General features: G+C 38.9%; 2 protein-coding genes across 2 annotated transcripts in view; both read right to left on the bottom strand.

Annotated features, from left to right (window-relative positions):
• Positions 1-3,259, bottom strand: part of LOC142348870 (uncharacterized) — a 157,003-nt gene extending 153,744 nt beyond the window's left edge. Inside the window, exon 1 of the mRNA XM_075400394.1 lies at positions 3,142-3,259. Coding sequence (XP_075256509.1) covers positions 3,142-3,202 — 61 coding nt within the window. The 5' untranslated portion in view covers positions 3,203-3,259. The remainder of the gene's footprint in view (positions 1-3,141) is intronic.
• A 103-nt stretch (positions 3,260-3,362) lies between these two features.
• LOC142338935 (nuclear cap-binding protein subunit 1-like) lies at positions 3,363-5,947 on the bottom strand. Its single transcript, XM_075388627.1, has one exon. It carries the CDS (start codon positions 5,942-5,944, stop codon positions 3,566-3,568), a length of 2,379 nt encoding a protein of 792 aa, XP_075244742.1. The 5' UTR covers positions 5,945-5,947; the 3' UTR covers positions 3,363-3,565.
• Between the last annotated feature and the right edge of the window lie 12,960 nt (positions 5,948-18,907).

Below are 18,907 nucleotides of genomic sequence, written 5' to 3' on the forward strand. Positions count from 1 at the left end.
CCATTTGACTGCCAATTCTTTTGATCACATATGGAAGCTCTTCTCAAAGGATTCTTTTAACTTTTAAATTATGCAAAAGCTCATTTAGACAAAGCCAAGTTTTGAAACCTTTTGGCGGAAAAATAGAACTCAAGTATTGTGGTCAATATTCCAAAACCAGTTAAAACAAATGAAGACGGTACTTCAAATTCACTTGAATCTATAAAGTACTCACGCGTCCTTTAAAATGCTTCTTACATGAAACTAGCATAGAAAAACCATCGAAGTTCATTTTTGAATATTGAGGATTCGCAGCATTAATTTTAGGTTCATCACCCAATTTTAACACAACTTTCTTGCATTTTCTATCCCCCCTAAGCTTGAAACTTTAAAATTATCCGATAAAAACTTTTTTTTATCAGGTTCGCTTTTCCAATAACTTTCGAAAACATTTGAAAATGAACTATAAAAGTAAATATGAAAGTTTTAATTGCAATTTTTTTATAGTTTAGAGATCAGGGGCGAAGGAAAATTCGACAAAATTTTCCACAGTTGTGTGATTGACTTCAAATGAATTGATGCGAAAACTTAATATTCTAAAAAACTTTCATCATCCTTTTCTATTATTATGTAGAGACCATTTTTAGGGAAAAGCCTTTTCTATCCCCAATTGTATTCTAAAGTGCCGTTCCTAAATATTTTAGCGTTATATTCTGTTCCCAAACCCCCACCCCCGCTTAGTGGGCATATATCTTTCACATCCACCGGCGAACGTGTTGCTTATTACACAGTAAGGTGCTATATAACTATAACAATTCAAATGGTCACTGGAGGGCATAAAACACACTGGGGACCGAAACAGAATAGATCCTTATTATAATTGGTTTTCCACTAATGTCCACAAAAATTGGGCTACAAATCTGCGACTAATGGCTACAAAAATTAGCTTTACCTAATCGAGTTCTCGCCCAATAGCCCCTCTCCCTTACATTCATGTCGTCGGATAAACCGAATTGTGTTCTCCTCAACAAATTAGGCTTTCAACACTGTGTGAGCAAATTTATGCTTGTTTTCGCACTGATAACAGTTTATATAGCCTGATTAGAGGTGGGACTGGTCATATCCATTTAAAGGCGTACAAAAAGGTTTTCAAGTACATAATAATTAGCCTCACTTGGGATTTGTGATATTGCGCGAGACACTGTCAAGTAAACTTTTGTCGATAAATTTCACAGTGAAGCCTCCAGTTCTTATGAATGGGGCCCCCATTCTGTAGCCTTCGCAGATTTTACCGTCCAGAAACTCTGGTTGCTTCAGTTCTATCAGATTGATTAAACGCGAAAAAAAAATTCAACCAACAAAATTGATTAAAATCTGGCTATGCCAATGAAAGACAAAATTATACAACTGCCCTGCTGATTAAAAACATCGATTTTGTACTGCTTCTAGTCAATTTTCGTTTTGAAGCCCCACGTGTTGCAGACGTCGAGCACCTGACGCGCTATATCAATATTTTTACAACGTTTGCGCGAGAAGCTGGACGCCCGATATGTAAATTTCTGAACATAGACAATTGATTCACTTAGGATATCAAACTTTCCATGAACAGAATTGAGCTTAAAAACTTGCGCGTGGATGTGGAATCCGTCTTCCGGTTGTTGAAGGTACTTTCGACTTTTTCGCTCCACCCGTTTTAACATTTTATGTTCAAGCATAGATTGAGGAACCTGAGTTATTTCTCTCACTTTACAATAGCACCCGGGAAAGGTTAGATTTAACGGTTCATTTCAGTCGATTCGTTGTTGACAATTCTGAAAATCAAACCATTTCCAGCTATTCTTAGCTTGAATAATTTAAAATACCCGGCAACAAATATTTATGCTCAGTTATGCATTTGAACTTAAGATATGCTCCCGCTGAATATTAAGGGGCAGAACAATTGCCACTTCCTCTTATGCGAAGAAAAAACTCAATTTTAATCTCAAAATTTCATTTTTTGTGCAAAAAAATAGCTCACGTCATTTTTCACTATAAAAGTTTCACCAGAGTTAAATTTTACGGCAGATAAAGAAATGTCCCATCTTTAAATGAAGTTCTTTGACAGGACGCATTATTTCGCTATTTTTTCGATAAGTTTCTGTCCTCTTCGGTTCGAGCTTTTCAAACCCATGCATCCGATATTTTGATTTATGCCATAGATTTTAACGAGAAGTGGAAATTAACGTACATCAGAGGAAATTTGAGAGGAATTCATAATTGGGTGATAAATTGGATCAATCGAATAGCATCCTTAGGATATCGAAAAACTTTCAGCAAACCTACATTTGATTTTTGAAAGCAGTAAAAGCAGATAGCCAAAAATCTTCCAATTTTTTGTGAATTCTAACAAAATAAATATAACAAACTAAAGTCGGACAAATTGCTCTCGAACGACAGGCGAGGCACTAAAATTCAGGGGCTGCGTTCCTAGATAAATTTTTCTTTATTAGTGCAGAAAAAATCTGACGAGGGTAGGATTGGAACCTCCGCATCCTGACTTCTCGACAGCAGAGGTAGCCACTCCGCTATCAAGCTCTTGTCATTTTATCGCTTTTATTCTAGCAACAAACCTTCTAACAACAATCACTTTTATTCTAGCAAAACTTCGGAGTGAAAGCAATAATTCAGATTACTCAAAAATGAAGACAAGCGTGAACAAGTCACTTGAGAAGTCACAGAATGACAAATTAATGACAAGTTAAAGATGACAAATAACAATAGCCAGCAGATTGGCGAAACAAATTATACATTACCGAAGAAAATAAAACCATGCGTATTTTTTTCAGAACCAAACTCCTGGGCGTAAACAAACTTCTAAATTTTCAATACGTCGAATTCTTGGTTTGATCACGTTATTTTTTTTAATCGTCTGAAATTTGTTGGAAAACAACTTGATGAAACTCGCCGTTACTTGATGTCCAGAGCAGTAAAAAATTTATCTTATTGAAACAGTTTATCCTGTAACTAGCCTTAAAAAGCTTGCTTCTCTAACTATAACAGAAATCAGGTGAAAATTACGGATGTTTTTGTTTTCTTACCTTTACTTCAGATGTAGTTTTTTCGAATCTTACCTTTAATTCAGATGAAGTAGTTTTGAACTATTCACCAAGGAAAATTACAAACCTGTTGCATCTTTGAACGTGTCACAAGTCCATTTATAAGCAGTGTCCAAAATTTTCTCCATGGCAACTTCCGTTCGGCAGAAACTATACTTTCCTTTGCGAAGCAGTTTGCAACGTTTTATCTTTACTTGAACTTTAATGGTCTTCTCAATTTCAAAAATTGCTTTTGCGACTTTGTCTCCACAAACAAACCTGAAAGCTTAACAAAAATTTAGCAAAAAAAAGGTAGAGAACAATTAGCAATTGAGACCCTTCTAATCAAACTTTGAGCAAAGCAGGACTTTATTTTCAGAGAGACTAAATTAGCATAATTTCAGATCGATTAACTTATAAATCGTTCTTAACATAACGGTCACGAGTTTTAGAGGATGACAACATTAGGGTACAACAAAGAATAATCATATTAGATTTGCCAACATAATAAACTAGAGTCCATAAAGAGATTTGAACTGTTTGAAAATCTTCAACACATGGTTGTTCATATCAGGCGTAAAGATTTCTTGTTCCAATGCATCAATGTGAATCGCCACCTGGTCTCCATAAAGCGACAAGCACATCTGCAATCTCTCACAGATATATTTATACCAAGGTGTGTTAATGGTTTTCTCTCTTGTCAAATGGTCAGTCATGATTTCGACAAACCGTTTGAAGATGATAAAGAACAGACTCTTATGCATTTGCTCGGCCATTTCGTGCTTTTCTTTTGCTTCTTCAATGTCACTATCACTGTCACTAGAATCACTGTCTGACTCGTTATCGCTATCTTCCTTTTTCTTTTTCTTCTTTTGTTGATCTTGCTCTGCTTTCAGGAAGCTCTGTCTGGTCGCCAACAAGTAACCCTCCATTCGTTTCAAGGTCACGTGAAATATTTCCCAAATATACAAGCAGTGCAAATCTTCGTGCATTTCAGAGCTGAACAGCCAAGACATGACAGCCGTCACAGTGACAATCTCGGTTTTCAGCAGCTTGTCTGTTAGAAGTAACATCATTTGCTCATGGTTCCTCCACAATGAACGAACGGACATGAGCAAATGTTGCATCGCTGCTTCATTCGGAGCCAGGAACTTGAGAAATTCGTGGAACTTTGTCAAAGCGGAGAAGGTGTGGGTAAAAGATTGTGATGCCAATGAGAACAAAGTTTGGACAAAAACGTCAATTTTGTCCGGGTTGAAATCTTTCGCTTCGGGTTTGTCAGCGATTTGGTTGAGAATTTGAAGAATCTCATCTTGAGGTTTCTTTTCAGTCAGCGCATTTTTGACCTGAACAGCAATTTGTCCGTTAGCGGACGTGGCATCGCTATCATAGCGATTATTATGGGTCATCTCTGAGGGAACGAAAATTGAAAAAGTATCTGGTACCATCTCTTTGACATTATCATGGTACGACAAGCGAAGACACTTTAGTAGAGTCTCTCGCATAAAAATTTGCTTCGGATGGATTGGATCCAGAGTGAGGCTGTCTGACCAGTCGTTCCAGTCCCATTTGAACTGAAAGTTGCTCAGGTTATACGAGAACCAATTGACAAATCTATCAATGCAAGCAGTGTGCATAGATGTCAGTCTTTCATATAGCAGTTCTGTAGCCTGCGCAAGCACCACTGGTGCTTTGCTGGCTTCTTTTTTGCATATTTCAATTAGCAGGCTACTGTAGAACAGCTCAAGGAACGGAGGTTGTGGAAGTCGGAAAATATGACCGAAAATACATTCCACAATGCAGTAAATATGCGGCACCTTTTGTGAATTGGGATATTGCAGCAGAACTTCGGCGCACTCCTTCCGATCGAGATGGTAGTATATCAAAATCTGTTCTATCCAGTCTTCGATTAGGTAGCGGTCAATAGAATGGTGACCGGGCATGATGCCAGGCTGGTCTTCAGGACAATCAGTGTAGTCAAACATCCTGAAGGTAACCTTCGGAAGAGGGTACGGTGAGTGGGCAGTATGCGGCGGTGGTGTAACACTATGAAGCGTATGTTGATGAGAATTGGCCATGATTCTGTCGAAAGCTGAGTATGGTCGAATGAGTTGATGCTCGATCCACTTATTTTTTCGACATGTAAGTATCTGCTCCCATAGAGAATCCAAGTAATCTTCTTGAGGATGTGGTTCGTTGGACGACCACACTCGCAGCATGGGCAAGTAACTTTTCTTCCTCTTACTGGTTATGTATTTGTCAATTTCAAACAAAACTCTCTCCAGGTCAGCTTCCTTTCTGTCAGCAAGAACTTTACCACACCATGGTAAAGCTGCCAGTACCATGTACACATACCAGTCGGATCTGGCCTGTGGAATTTCTTCTTCTTTCAGGACTTCAATAAATGACTCGAATAAATTCAAAACAGACATCGCAGTGATAACGTTGCAGTTCACCAGATCTCCAATAAACCGAGTAATGTGAACAGCATCACGATGTCGGAGATCTTTGAGACACCGTTTCAGCATTTTCACAAGAAGGTCCACACATTCACCCCCAACGTTGTACTTCTTCTGATTTATCAGACCAACTAACGTCGAATAAATTGTGATTTTCCACGGCATACTAATGACACAATTACAAATGAGACTTAAAATCAACTTCTTCTGATCATTCATATCTTTATCAAGAACAACAGATAAAGTACTCAAATTGTCTTCCAAAGACGCATTACTTTTCTCTCCAATACGCGTTATCAAATCTTGCAGTTTAGTATCTGGACGAGCTGTCATCTGCATGTGCTGCTCCCTGCCTCGCTTGCCTGACCCAGTCCTCTGGGTTTCTTCAACCTCCATAGCCTCATGGCCACGTTTTCTTTTGTGACCATCCATTTCAATACTTAAAATGTAGTGACTATTAAACCTCTGGGATCTCACGTACATTAGATGTGGTTAAAATTTCAACCATAGGTAAAATATCAAACATAACCGACTTAGCGTCAGAAGAATTGCTCTCGAACGTTTAGTGGGAGCTCTAATCAATTGCAGCCTGCTTCAGTCGGAGGGGGGAAGGAGGCGAAGAGGGAGGAGAGCCTAAATGTGACTAAGAAGTTCAATAGTGGGCTTCAAATAACCACATTAGAGGTTAACATATACCACTATTAAGATTTAAAATGAAAATGACTCCAGTTTCGGGGCACTTTTCATTTGACTTTTAGTATTAAATTGCCGCCCATTGAGTTCAGCTGCTTGAAATTGTGATTGAGAGAAAATTTTAGATCACGCGAAACGCAAAAGCTGAAGGGCGTAAAAGTCACTCGCTAACTCACATTTCCAATAATATCTATGAATTTCGTTCAAGAGCAATTAAACATAGTCGGAGGGTCTTAGTAGGAGAGTCTTGCACAGGTGACAGAATGCAAGAGAAAAGACGAAATTGATTTGTAGACCTTAGTATTCTTATTATTATTGGTTTAAGTCTTAAGATAATACAATATTGGGACCTATTCAGTTCCCCCCCCCCGTGTTTTTGCGCACTCAGTTATACTTTATATGTTATTTTATAGTACGTTACTATGTTAAAAATAGGGCGTGCAGCCTAAATGATATAAGCCCACTAAGAGGGGCGGGGGGGGGGGGGCAAAGCAGAATAGATGCCAATATTGATTGACTGACGCAATCAATTGCCGGGACTTAAGAATAAGTCACTCAAAAAGTCAGCAACAATCTCATCCCCACAACAATCTCACCCCAGCCTTGACGAACAGAGATATCCATGCACTGTTTACGGTTACGGTTTGGGTTGGATGATATTCTTAAGCACTTTAAACCTCGGAGTTACTGAGCAAAATTTTCCAAGTTTCAGATTTGAATTTAATTGAACAGATGTATATGCACAATCAGTTTAATACAAAGTTAGAACTATGGCTTGTAAATATTAGAAGTTTTGTGAAGATGAGAAATGTAAAGCAATTAAAGAGAGGCATCATAAATAATGATGGGAATCATCATGGAATTTCATCTTGACGGGACACGACAAGGAATATTTGTTCATGAGGGGATTCGTCAAGCAGGTAAACCTGTTATCTGTTAGTTTAACTAACAGGGACCCGTGAGGTAGAAAATAACTATGAGAAAATCCCAGAGATTAACGAAAATGGATAAAAATAACCTAAGATTAATTAACCATCGATAGGACGGAAACCAAAGAACATATTCAAAACTAAACCTTACACAATCGAGCTGCCTCTCTTTAATTGCTTTACATTTCTCATCTTCACAAAACTTCTAATATTTACAAGCCATAGTTCTAACTTTGTATTAAACTGATTGTGCATATACATCCATTCAATTAAATTCAAGTCTGAAACTTGGAAAATTTTCCTCAGTAACTCCGATGTTTAAAGTGCTTAAGAATAACATCCAACCCAAACCGTAACCGTAAACAGTGCACGGATATTACACTGGCGACAGAGATTTAAAGGAAAGTTAACATTTTAAAATCTTTAACAAATTTGTTGGTAGGGAGACGCAAATACAAAGCACTTTAACCCCAAAAACTCCGAGAATCGAATTATTCTCGAAACAAACACAAAGATTTGGGAAAACAAATCTTCAGTTACCACCAATTTCCACCAACTTTTGTGGGAATCAATTGCAGAAGCCACAGCAGAGGACATCAGTCACAAGACATCAGTCGCAGGAAAACAAGTGAGAAATTACTCGCGTGGTGCTATCTTTTACTCGTTGGTGGAGACAGAAACTTCCCTGTAAGGAAAGACCGCATCATACCAAGTGAGTAGAAATAAAGAGTTCTTTCGTGTTTTTGTCGTTCGTATTTGAAACTGATCGCCAATGCGTAATTCTTATTAGTCTAGGAAATATTTTTTCTTTTGACCTTAGTTACTAAATTGACTTTTAGAAAACGAGCGGCGTAACCATCGGAAAAAACAGTGCGGGATAGTCGCGTTGTTAAATCAATTGAAACAGTTGCTGAAAGTTATATATTGACTTTTTCTGAAACTACCATTAAAAAAATAGAAAATAAAGCAAAAAAAGTTAATCAGGTAACAATAAGCAGAATAAGTAAAAGAAAACTAAAGCACCTAATATCATCCTTGCCGTAAACAGAAAAAAAAATATATTAAAAACATCAATAAAAAAAGGAAAATCGAAGTTCAGACAGAATCATATTGAAATAAAAAAAGAGAAATTATGTGGCACAGTCGTCTATAAGACTTTAAATTAAAACTTCCTTAAAAATAAAGAAAAATAAATAAATAAGTACAAAAAGAAATACCGTATTGAAACAAGCATTAGATTTTTATAAATAAAAGTTTTTTGAACATTAAAATAAAGAGAGTGCTATAGAAATTAAAAGATAAAAATAGAAAACACCTTCCAGTGACAATCTACTTGATAATTATTTTGTAGAAACTATTAATTTCAACAACTTAACAAAGTTTTAAAAGGGCACGATAGAAGTAGGGGAACAATAAAATGGCAACGGGCTCAACCTCTAGAATGCTATTACCGGAAGCATTTACCAGTTCAAACGACTTGGAAAGTTACGTGACGCATTTTGAGCTATTAGCGGAACTACAAAAATGGAGAAGAACTGAAGGAGATCCAGCTCGCGAAGTTGATGAAAGGCCGCATTAATTTTCACTTAGGCTACAAAAATCTGCCATAGAGTTCTATCGCACGCTACCGCAAGCTACACGAGAAAATTATGATGATTGCGTTAAAGCTTTTCGAGAACACTACAGCGAAAAACTGGTTGTTTTCCGGGGACGGCTAGCTCGCCGCATACAGCAACCAGGAGAAAAACTGCCAGATTTCCTGGGAGATTTAAAGCAGTTGGCTTTGAAAGCTTACCCAACGGAGTCACAAGACATTAGAGACCATCTCGTTTTGAGAGGATTTCTAGAACGAATCAACCATAGCCAGGTGAGGTTAGATCTCAGAAAGCAAATCGGCGACAAGAATATGAAAATTGAAACAGTTTTGGAAAGAGCATTGCATCTGGAGGCTGTAACAAGAATAGAGGAGTAAGAGCAAACATCAAAAGCTGCGGTAATTAGACGAGATGAAACAAAAGATTTAGTGGAGGCCATCACCAAGCTTATTAACCAATTGTCAGTAGATGACAAACAGCGAGAAAACCATCGAAGTCAATCAGGGAGCGAAGCGGTTCCCGGGGACGGTGAGGTGACGAAAAACGTGACAGAGGACAGCAACAAGATCGTGGGTTTAACGATCGGCGGCGATTTCCAACGCCAGGACCTAGTCACCGAGACAGATCTTTTGGAAGAGAGGAACCGTCTAGGTGGAACGACAGGCAGAGTTTCAAGTGCAGAGCCTGTGGACAAGAAGGACACTGTTCGAGGAATTGTTGAAGTTGTTTCCTATGTGGAAGTTCCCAACACTTGAAAAGAAACTGCCCTTTTAAAAAGAAAACCACCGAGAACTGCAATGTCATTAGAGTTTGATCGACAAACACAATTAAATGTCTAAACGCAGAAATCATCCTTCATGGGAACAGATGCGTTAGATTAATAGACAGTGGAAGTAGTATATCGCTTTTGAGCTGGTCCACATACGAAAAACTGGGAAAACCGGGAATTGTACAAACATACACAAAACGAGTGTCAACAGCCAATAACTCAGCTGTCAAAATAATAGGCAGAGTAACGCTTCTGGTACAGTTGCAACCAAGACTACCGGAGGTTGAACAAGATATTGTGATAACGGCAGACGAAGGTATAGAATGTCTGCTGGGAATTGATTTCTTGAAAACCAATAAATATGTATTGAGCTTACACGAAGAGAAACTATATAGCAATCACTTTAAAATTTCAAATCCGCTCACCACAGAGAAAACGCAAGGTGTTCAAGTTTTTGCAATTGAGGGACAAAACACTTATATACAGAGTAAAAACGAAAGTCTAATGAAAATTAGATTAGCTGATGAAAACGGAGAAGAAATTCGGGGAGTGGAAGGATTAGTGGAAGCAATTGAAGTTTTTGAATTAAAGACTGGTTTACTATTAGCCGCCTGTATGATATCAATGGAAGATGGTTGGAGTTTGATAAAAGTGTTAAATCTAACGGACGCACCAGTAACCGTGTATAAAAGAACTAAAGTGGGAACTTACTTTGAAAACAAACAGAACTTAGTTGTGAATGGAATTTTCAGAAATCAAAATAAACCAAAAACATTGGAAACTTTTCAAATGGGAAAACACGCAAACTTGGAAGGTTCTAAACTAAATGACCAGCAGAAAGAGAAGGTACAGGAAGTGTTCACGAGACATCAACAAGTCTTCTCACGAAACTCAAATGACTTAGGATATTGTGACAAAATTAAACACCAAATTAAACTCAACAAAGATGCACAGCCGTTCAGAAGAAGTTATTGCAGTATGAGCGTTGATAAAAGAAAAGCAATGAAAAAATTTGTCGAAGATCTAGAGGATGCAAAATTATTCGAACCAACCCATTCTTATTGGGCAGCACCATCAATATTGGTGAAGAAGAAAGATGGCAGCTACAGACTAGTTGTAGATTATAGAGGTTTGAATAAACAAATCGAGAAAACCAGTTGGCCGCTACCCAGAATAAATGACGTTATTGATTCTCTAGACGGAAATTGTTACTTTTCAATATCGATTTGACATCGGGATATTTTCAAATGGCACTCGATGAAGAGTCACAGAACGTGACAGCTTTTGTAACTCCAATGGGACTCTACAAATGGAAGAGACTACCCATGGGTTTGGCGTCAGCGCCAGGAGCCTTCCAAAATTTAATGGAATTGATCATGTCGGGACTCTCCTATGAAGTGGCTTCAGTATACCTGGATGACATAATCATCTTCGGTAGATCCTTTGAGGAGCATCTCAACCGCCTAGATCTCGTACTTGGGCGACTTAAAGACGCTGGATTGAAAATAAAAGGCTCAAAATTCAGGTTTTTTTAGGTAAAAATTCATTTCCTGGGACACATTGTATCAAATAAAGATGTAGAAGTGGATCCGGAGAAAGTAGCGGCAGTCAGTAAAATGAAAAGCCCACGAACAATAAAAGAATTGAGAGCTATATTAGGACTAGTAGGCTTTTACAGAAGATTCAAACAAGATTTCGGAAAAATAGCAGTGCCCCTTTATAAGCTATTAAACAAAAAAGAACGCTTTATTTGGAGCAAGGAAAGGAATGTGAATCAGCAGTTGAACAACTAAAACAAGCTTTACAGAAAGCACCAATTTTGGGTTATCCGAATGACACGGATCCCTATACGTTAACCACCGACGCCTCTTTGTTTGACATTGGCGCAATTATTTCCCAGAGACAACAATGGGGTGAAAGAGTTATTGCTTACGCAAGCAAAACGCTCAGCAAAAGTCAACGAAACTATTCTGCGACAAAACGAGAACTTTTTGCAATAGTTTATTTTACTCAACACTTCAGAAATTATCTTCTGGGACAAAAATTTTTAATTGTTACTGACCATAGGGCCCTCACGTGGTTATATAGTTTTAAGGAACCAGACGGATTATTGGCCCGATGGATAGAAAAGCTCGGACAGTTTGACTTTGAAATCAAACACGAAGCGGGAAAAAAGATCCCTCACGCGGACTGTCTGTCGAGAGTTCCACAGACTTAAGACGAAGTCAAAGACTGCGATCAAGTGAGCCAAATAAATACGGAAGAAAAAAATATCGGGTCCATTGGACTAGGGAAATCTGTTGAACAACTAGTTGAACATCAGAAAAACGCAGCCGACCTCATTATACTGAGAAACTGGATTTAGAACGGGAAACGCCTTCAAAGAAAACACATGGCAGGAGCTTCTAGGGCACTGTGGAAACTTTGTACTAATTTCAGAAACTTACGGATTGAAAATGATCTAATCAAGAGACAGAAGCTTATTGATGAAATTTAATAACTTAACACAAATAGTCATTCAGAGATCACTTTAAAAAGAAATTCTACCTTTCCTTCATGAACATTGCGGACACTTTGGTATGGCAAAGACATTTGATCGGGTTCGAGAACAATTCTACTGGCCCGGGATGAAAAAAGATGTCCACGAGTGGGTAAGTTCTTGCGAAGAATGCTGTCAAAGAAATCTCCACACCAGAAACACATACACAGCCTGACAACGTAGAAACTAAGTAATCCGTTCTGGCAAGTTGCCTTAGACCTTATGGGACCTTTACCCGAGTCCACCGGAAACAAATACATCCTGTTAACTGGAGATCAGTTTAAAAAATGGTATGAAGCAATTCCCATGAGCAACCAAGAAGCTTCAACGGTAGCTAAGGCATTTGTAAACATATGGGTTTCAAGGTTTGGTTGTCCGGCAAATCTTCATAGCGACAAGGGCAGTAATTTTAAGTCGAATCTTTACAAGAACATGTGTAAAGAGCTGGGAATTAACAGGACTTCAACAACAGCTTATCACCCTCAAGGAAACGCAATGATAGAGCGTACCAATCGCACAATCGAAGAGAGTCTTGCAAAATATGTGGGTGAACATCACAACACCTGGAGCGACTACCTTCCGCTAGTAATGATGGCGTACAGATCATCAATTCACTCTGTTACGAAGTAAAGCCCCTTTTACCTCCTTTTTGGACGCTCATGCGCGCTGCCGATTGATTGCATGTATCAAACAATACAAACCATAATCTTCCCAACTTTGAGTGATTACGTTGGTTGCTTGAAAACGAACTACAAACGTGCCATGAGCTGGTACGGGAAAGCATGAATGTGGAGCAAGAAAGACAAAAAATCTACTATGACCGTAGCACATTTGGACCACAATATGAAGTAGGTGATTTGGTACTGTTGTTCAACCCCACAATAAAAAATGGCCAGACAAAGAAATTTATATCCTTTTACAGCAGATCGCAGGTAATACACGAAATAATAAGCGATCTGAACTTTGTTATTGAGGATGTGAAAACAAAAAAACAACAAAAGGTCCACTACGATCGACTCAAGCGTTTTAACAGTAGAAAAGCTACCACTGATAAAAAAGAACCTAAGAAGGGAAAGATTGAACCGAGAATAACACAAAACGACCTTACGGAGGACAATGATTTTGTGGAAATTGAAGTTGTGACCCCAAAATTGAATGACACAGAAAGAAGAGAAGTTCAAACTGAAGGAAAAATTAGTCAAATTAAACCTAATACTGAAACTCACAATGAGACAGTGAAAAACGAATCGTTTCAAACACTTATGGGTGGGAGTACAAGAGAATCAATAAATACTAACACCAACAATAAGAGCAGAAGCACAAAGATACCTGCGCCAAAAGTAGCCACACAGCAGAAGCGGGATAGTCTGGTGTCAACATCCGAAAGGAGTGAAGGCGAAGAATTTCCGAATAGGAGCACGGCTTCTACTACGCAAAATGTCGCCGAACGACGATATCAAACAAGAAGTGCGTCGAGAATAACAAGACCACGGACACTGAAAGACTATTTTTTTATTCAAGGATAACGATGCAGATGAAAAATTTGATAATGATGAATTTTTTTAAAAGGCGATACGACAAAATGCAGAGGGCGTGGAACCTACATTGGATCGTGCAGCTGAACTGGAAACTTCTTCAGTTGGTTAGCATATTAGTTTTTTCACAATCCTTGGAGATTGTGGGGTATGATTTTGAGAACATTCTTTGGAGATTGTGGGGTATGATCGAACAGACGCAGAAGTTTGCAATGACGGAACCGACAAGTTGTGAAACGTCACATATAAATGAGGAGCAGGTAAACAAAAGAAGACTGATCTACGCCAAAAGCAGCATGAGTAAACTAAAATACTGCATGTACAGGGCTGCATATACAGTAACTGTGCTGAAAAAAAGTAGTTGGTATGACGACGCAACTTACTTAAACGAAAAATCACAAATAATTCCAACGTTTTACCCAATAAAAGAGTCAGTCTGTCAAAATCTATGGCAGCGACACAAGGCGCGGTTACCGGGTCTTGGTGATCTTGAATTCAATGCTCCCAAAGAAGTCCTCAACGAGATGAATGTTGACCGAACCGACGCTGAATTTGTTCAGAAGATATCAAAAACTTTCATGAAAGGCGGAGATGAGAAAGGAGTGAATTATGTCTACCCGGTGGATTGGATCAATCCAAAAGGTGAAACACAGAAAGGTAACATCAAGATAAATGCTGAAGTTTTCATGGGGACTTTGTTCATTGAAACTAGGGAAGCAAATGAAGGAACATGGTTATATTTTAAAGACCCTTTGAAGCAGGAGCAGACCTTGTTATATCAAGGAGACACATTTGAAATAGATTCAGTACAATATCTGTTTGACCAAGACAAAAAACCAAACATCCTAACGATCGTTAAATTTTCAGACTTGATAACAGCAAAAATAGTCCGCGCTGGAAACAAAAAGTACTTGGCAAGCAAATTAGACAGAAAAAGAAAATTAGTTGTCCAGTTGAAAAACAAGACAAAACAAATAGACAATTTTCTGCTTTTTGAAACGAACCACAGAAATTTGTTTTACACAACGGAAAAACTGAGGGCCATGGAACAAAATTTTTCAACAACAGATATATCTGAGACAGATCTCAGGGACATAAAACTCGACCAACTTTTTGTGTGGGATTTTAGAGGCATGTTTGAAAACCTGAAACAAATAGAGTTATTAAATTGTCACATAGGAAAACTGCACAGAGCTATGATTCTAACGACATCAATTAATGGAAATTCACACCAAATTTTCTTAAGTCAACAAAACGCTCTGGGTACACACGCAGAAAGAGCGGGAGGAATACTTTATGTCCATAGGTGCGCTAAAGTAATCGTACATGTTGTCGATAATCAGTTTTGTACGGAGGAAGTACCAGTTAAGGTGTTTTCTGACAATACCTCAGAAGTAATTAGATACATGGACCCCTTTTCTAGAGTATTCTATAGAAATTTCACACTGATTAATTGCAACCCCATGTACCCGAACGCTCTTAAATTGCAGAATGGGTCATGGATAACATATGGGCGAAGGATACAATTAATTGAAAAACCCAATGATATGCCTAATTACAGATTTAACGTCAATTGGTCAACTTCGGCGCCAATGAAAACGACAAGGACCTGGAACTTAGCAAAAGGGCCCAAAGGTTAAGGCATTCGAGAAAGACGATAACAGGAAGAGAAGTTTTCCTGGGACAAGGAGGTTTATATGAGCATGAGACGCTAGAGTATTTCAATACGGACTTAAACTACAATAATGAGTGGCATGAATTGCTGATTTTTGAATACTTGGGTAATGAAGTGAAACAAATCTGGCATGTGGCCAGGGAAATAACCATCAGTTTGATGACTATTTTTATTGGATCTAAAATCATATTTTGTTTGGTACGCGTGTTTCTATCAATCGATATGCAACGCAGTGGCACCAATCCTGTAATTGCACTGCAACCCATTAACCCAATGGGGGAACTAGGTTATTTTCATCATCTAAAACAACAAACAAAAGAACAAAAATTGACAAGAAAAAGGACAGTTGAACGGTGTGATGGTAAAACATACATCGTAGTTATAAAAGCAAAAAAGGCAAAATCTGTACCAGATATAGCAGAAATTGAGATTGATACATTAGACTAATTACACGTGTATGATATGTAGGATTGGCAGAAACAAAAGTCGGTGATTATTGCTACTATCTACCCGAGTTGTTCGAGGTCAGGTCGATAGTCAGGCACCAAGTGCATCGGATTGTTGGAGTAACCTCAAACAAAAAGTACGTGGTGCCACTGACGCAGCTGCAAACACCCATTATAGTGGATAGAGCCGCAATTAGCGTTGGGGAGTTAAGTGAGATGCAACACAGAATTGAGGAACAACAAAAGAAGATTGACAACAGCGAAATGCTGGGAATATCCGGGGCTCGGCTTGAAGAGGAGCTCCGGCAGTTAAAAGTTGAAAGTCAAAGATTAGGTGATCAATTGCTGGAGACCAAACGGCAACTTGAAAACGCTGGGAATCAGCGGGAGTCTTGCAGGAGGCAGGTGGAAACATTGAAGAAAGAGATGGAGGAGGTTACAAATGTAGCCGAAACAAAAACAAGGGAATTTATCGCTCTGGTGGACGAGCGGGAGTGCTTAGCTTGGGAGTTGGAGAATGCCGAGATAGACAAAAGAAAGCTAAGGGGTAGAGTAAAACAGAGCAAACCTCAAAGAAGGTCATACAGAGGAGGCTGGAGGCGATCAACGCACAGAGCCCGTTCAGTCGACCTCCAAACTTTTATGAACTTCTATTCCTGCCACAGGGGGCCACAACCAGTACTATCCAGAAACATTACAAAACGTTGGCAATGCTCTGTCATCCGGACAAGGGTGGTCGTGAGGACATGTTCAAAATCAATCTTCAAGCAAAGAAAATTATGGAAGACGAGGAGGCCCGTAATATTTATGACTAGTACGGGATTGAAAAAGCACAAGAACATATGAACTCGAAAATGGACATTTGAAACTCTTGCTTTGTGAGTGAGTGGAACACTCACATTTTCTAAGAGGGAGGCAGTATAGTGAACCATAATGTATGACATGCTCATAAATTACATATTAAACGCATAATTCGAAATTTAAACAAACAAATAGGAGAACAAAAAGAGATGGTTACTAATAGTAAATCGGATTTTAACAATACAGAGAAGGCATCATAAATAATGATGGGAATCATCATGGAATTTCATCTTGTCATCGGGACACGTCAAGGAATGTTTGTTCATGACGGGATTCGTCAAGCAGGTAAACCTGTTATCTGTTAGTTTAACTAACAGGGACCCGTGCGGTAGAAAATAACTATGAGAAAATCTCATAGAGATTAACGAAAATGGGTAAAAATAACCTCAGATTAATTAACCATTGATATTAACCAAGGAACATATTCAAAACAAAACCTTACACAATCAGTTTAATACAAAGTTAGAACTATGGCTTGTAAATATTAGAAGTTTTGTGAAGATGAGAAATGTAAAGCAATTAAAGAGAGGCATCATAAATAATGATGGGAATCATCATGGAATTTCATCTTGACGGGACACGACAAGGAATATTTGTTCATGAGGGGATTCGTCAAGCAGGTAAACCTGTTATCTGTTAGTTTAACTAACAGGGACCCGTGAGGTAGAAAATAACTATGAGAAAATCCCAGAGATTAACGAAAATGGATAAAAATAACCTAAGATTAATTAACCATCGATAGGACGGAAACCAAAGAACATATTCAAAACTAAACCTTACACAATCGAGCTGCTTCTCTTTAATTGCTTTACATTTCTCATCTTCACAAAACTTCTAATATTTACAAGCCATAGTTCTAACTTTGTATTAAACTGATTGTGCATATACATCTGTTCAATGAAATTCAAGTCTGAAACTTGGAAAATTTTCCTCAGTAACTGCGAGGTTTAAAGTGCTTAAGAATATCATCCAACCCAAACCGTAACCGTAAACAGTGCACGGATATTACAGTCCCAGACAAAATAACCAGACAGGTACTCTCCCTCCCCGTCAGAAACGGTGGGCTGGCAATCAACCAACCAGATGATTACAGCATAAACTATTTAAAATCCCAGAATCTTTCAGCACCACTCGACGACCCATCGTCCGACCTCATAATTCTGGAACAAGACCAAATTAAGAAAGAGATAAACAAAGAGCGCCTGCAGACAGCAACGCAGAAGCAACACCAAATTATTGGCGCGAATCCCGAACTCCCATACGCCTTAAAATTTGCCAAGGGAGAAAGGAGTCTCCTCCCGGCTAAAGGCCTTACCAATCGAAAAGCACGGACATTGGCCCACAAAATCGGAATTCCGCGGCGCCCTTTGTATCCGCTTCGGATGCGATATAAAAAAATGTGCAATTAACATGTGCCTGTGGGTCACCTTCGGTACTGTGCCGCGCCCTACACTTCACAATTATCAGGCACAATGAATTACGTGATCTCTTTGCTACTTTGATGAAGAAAGTTGGCAACGTTTGAAGTCGAACCGCATCTCCAGCCTCTCGGCAACGAGACTGTTACAAACTCTACCTGCACCAAAGATACCTACCTGCACCAAAGATACCTACCTGCACCAAAGATACCTACCAAAGAAACTCTACCTGGACCCATCGTCCGACCTCATAATTCTGGAACAAGACCGAATTAAGAAAGAGATAAACAAAGAGCGCCTGCAGACAGCAACGCAGAAGCAACACCAAATTATTGGCGCGAATCCCGAACTCCCATACGCCTTAAAATTTGCCAAGGGAGAAAGGAGTCTCCTCCCGGCTAAAGGCCTTACCAATCGAAAAGCACGGACATTGGCTCACAAAATCGGAATTCCGCGGCGCCCTTTGTATCCGCTTCGGATGCGATATAAAAAAATGTGCAATTAACATGTGCCTGTGGGTCACCTTCGGTACTGTGCCGCGCCCTACACTTCACAATTATCAGGCACAATGAATTACGTGATCTCTTTGCTACTTTGATGAAGAAAGTTGGCAACGTTTGAAGTCGAACCGCATCTCCAGCCTCTCGGCAACGAGACTGTTACAAACTCTACCTGCACCAAAGATGAGGCATGACTCGAAATTCTGCCAAAGGAATTTGGGGCAGTCGTTTTGAGCGCTCTTTTTATGATATAAATATCTTCAACCCCTATGCTCCCACAAACAGAATTGAAGACACCAAAGATTCATATTTTCTACATGAAAAATTAAAACGCCTTAAATATCAAGACAGAATTGTGGACACTGAACATTGGTTTTCACCGTTGATATTGGCCACCACAGGTGGAGCCAGCCCAGTCAGACACAAACTCATCAG

This window comes from Convolutriloba macropyga, chromosome 1 (assembly GCF_964194025.1).
Source record: "Convolutriloba macropyga chromosome 1, txConMacr16.3, whole genome shotgun sequence".
NCBI classification, from domain to species: domain Eukaryota; kingdom Metazoa; phylum Xenacoelomorpha; order Acoela; family Convolutidae; genus Convolutriloba; species Convolutriloba macropyga.

Coding starts and splice junctions, on each gene's coding strand:
- LOC142338935 (XM_075388627.1), bottom strand. CDS start 5,944: ATGGATGGTCACAAAAGAAAACGTGGCCATGAGGCTATGGAGGTTGAA.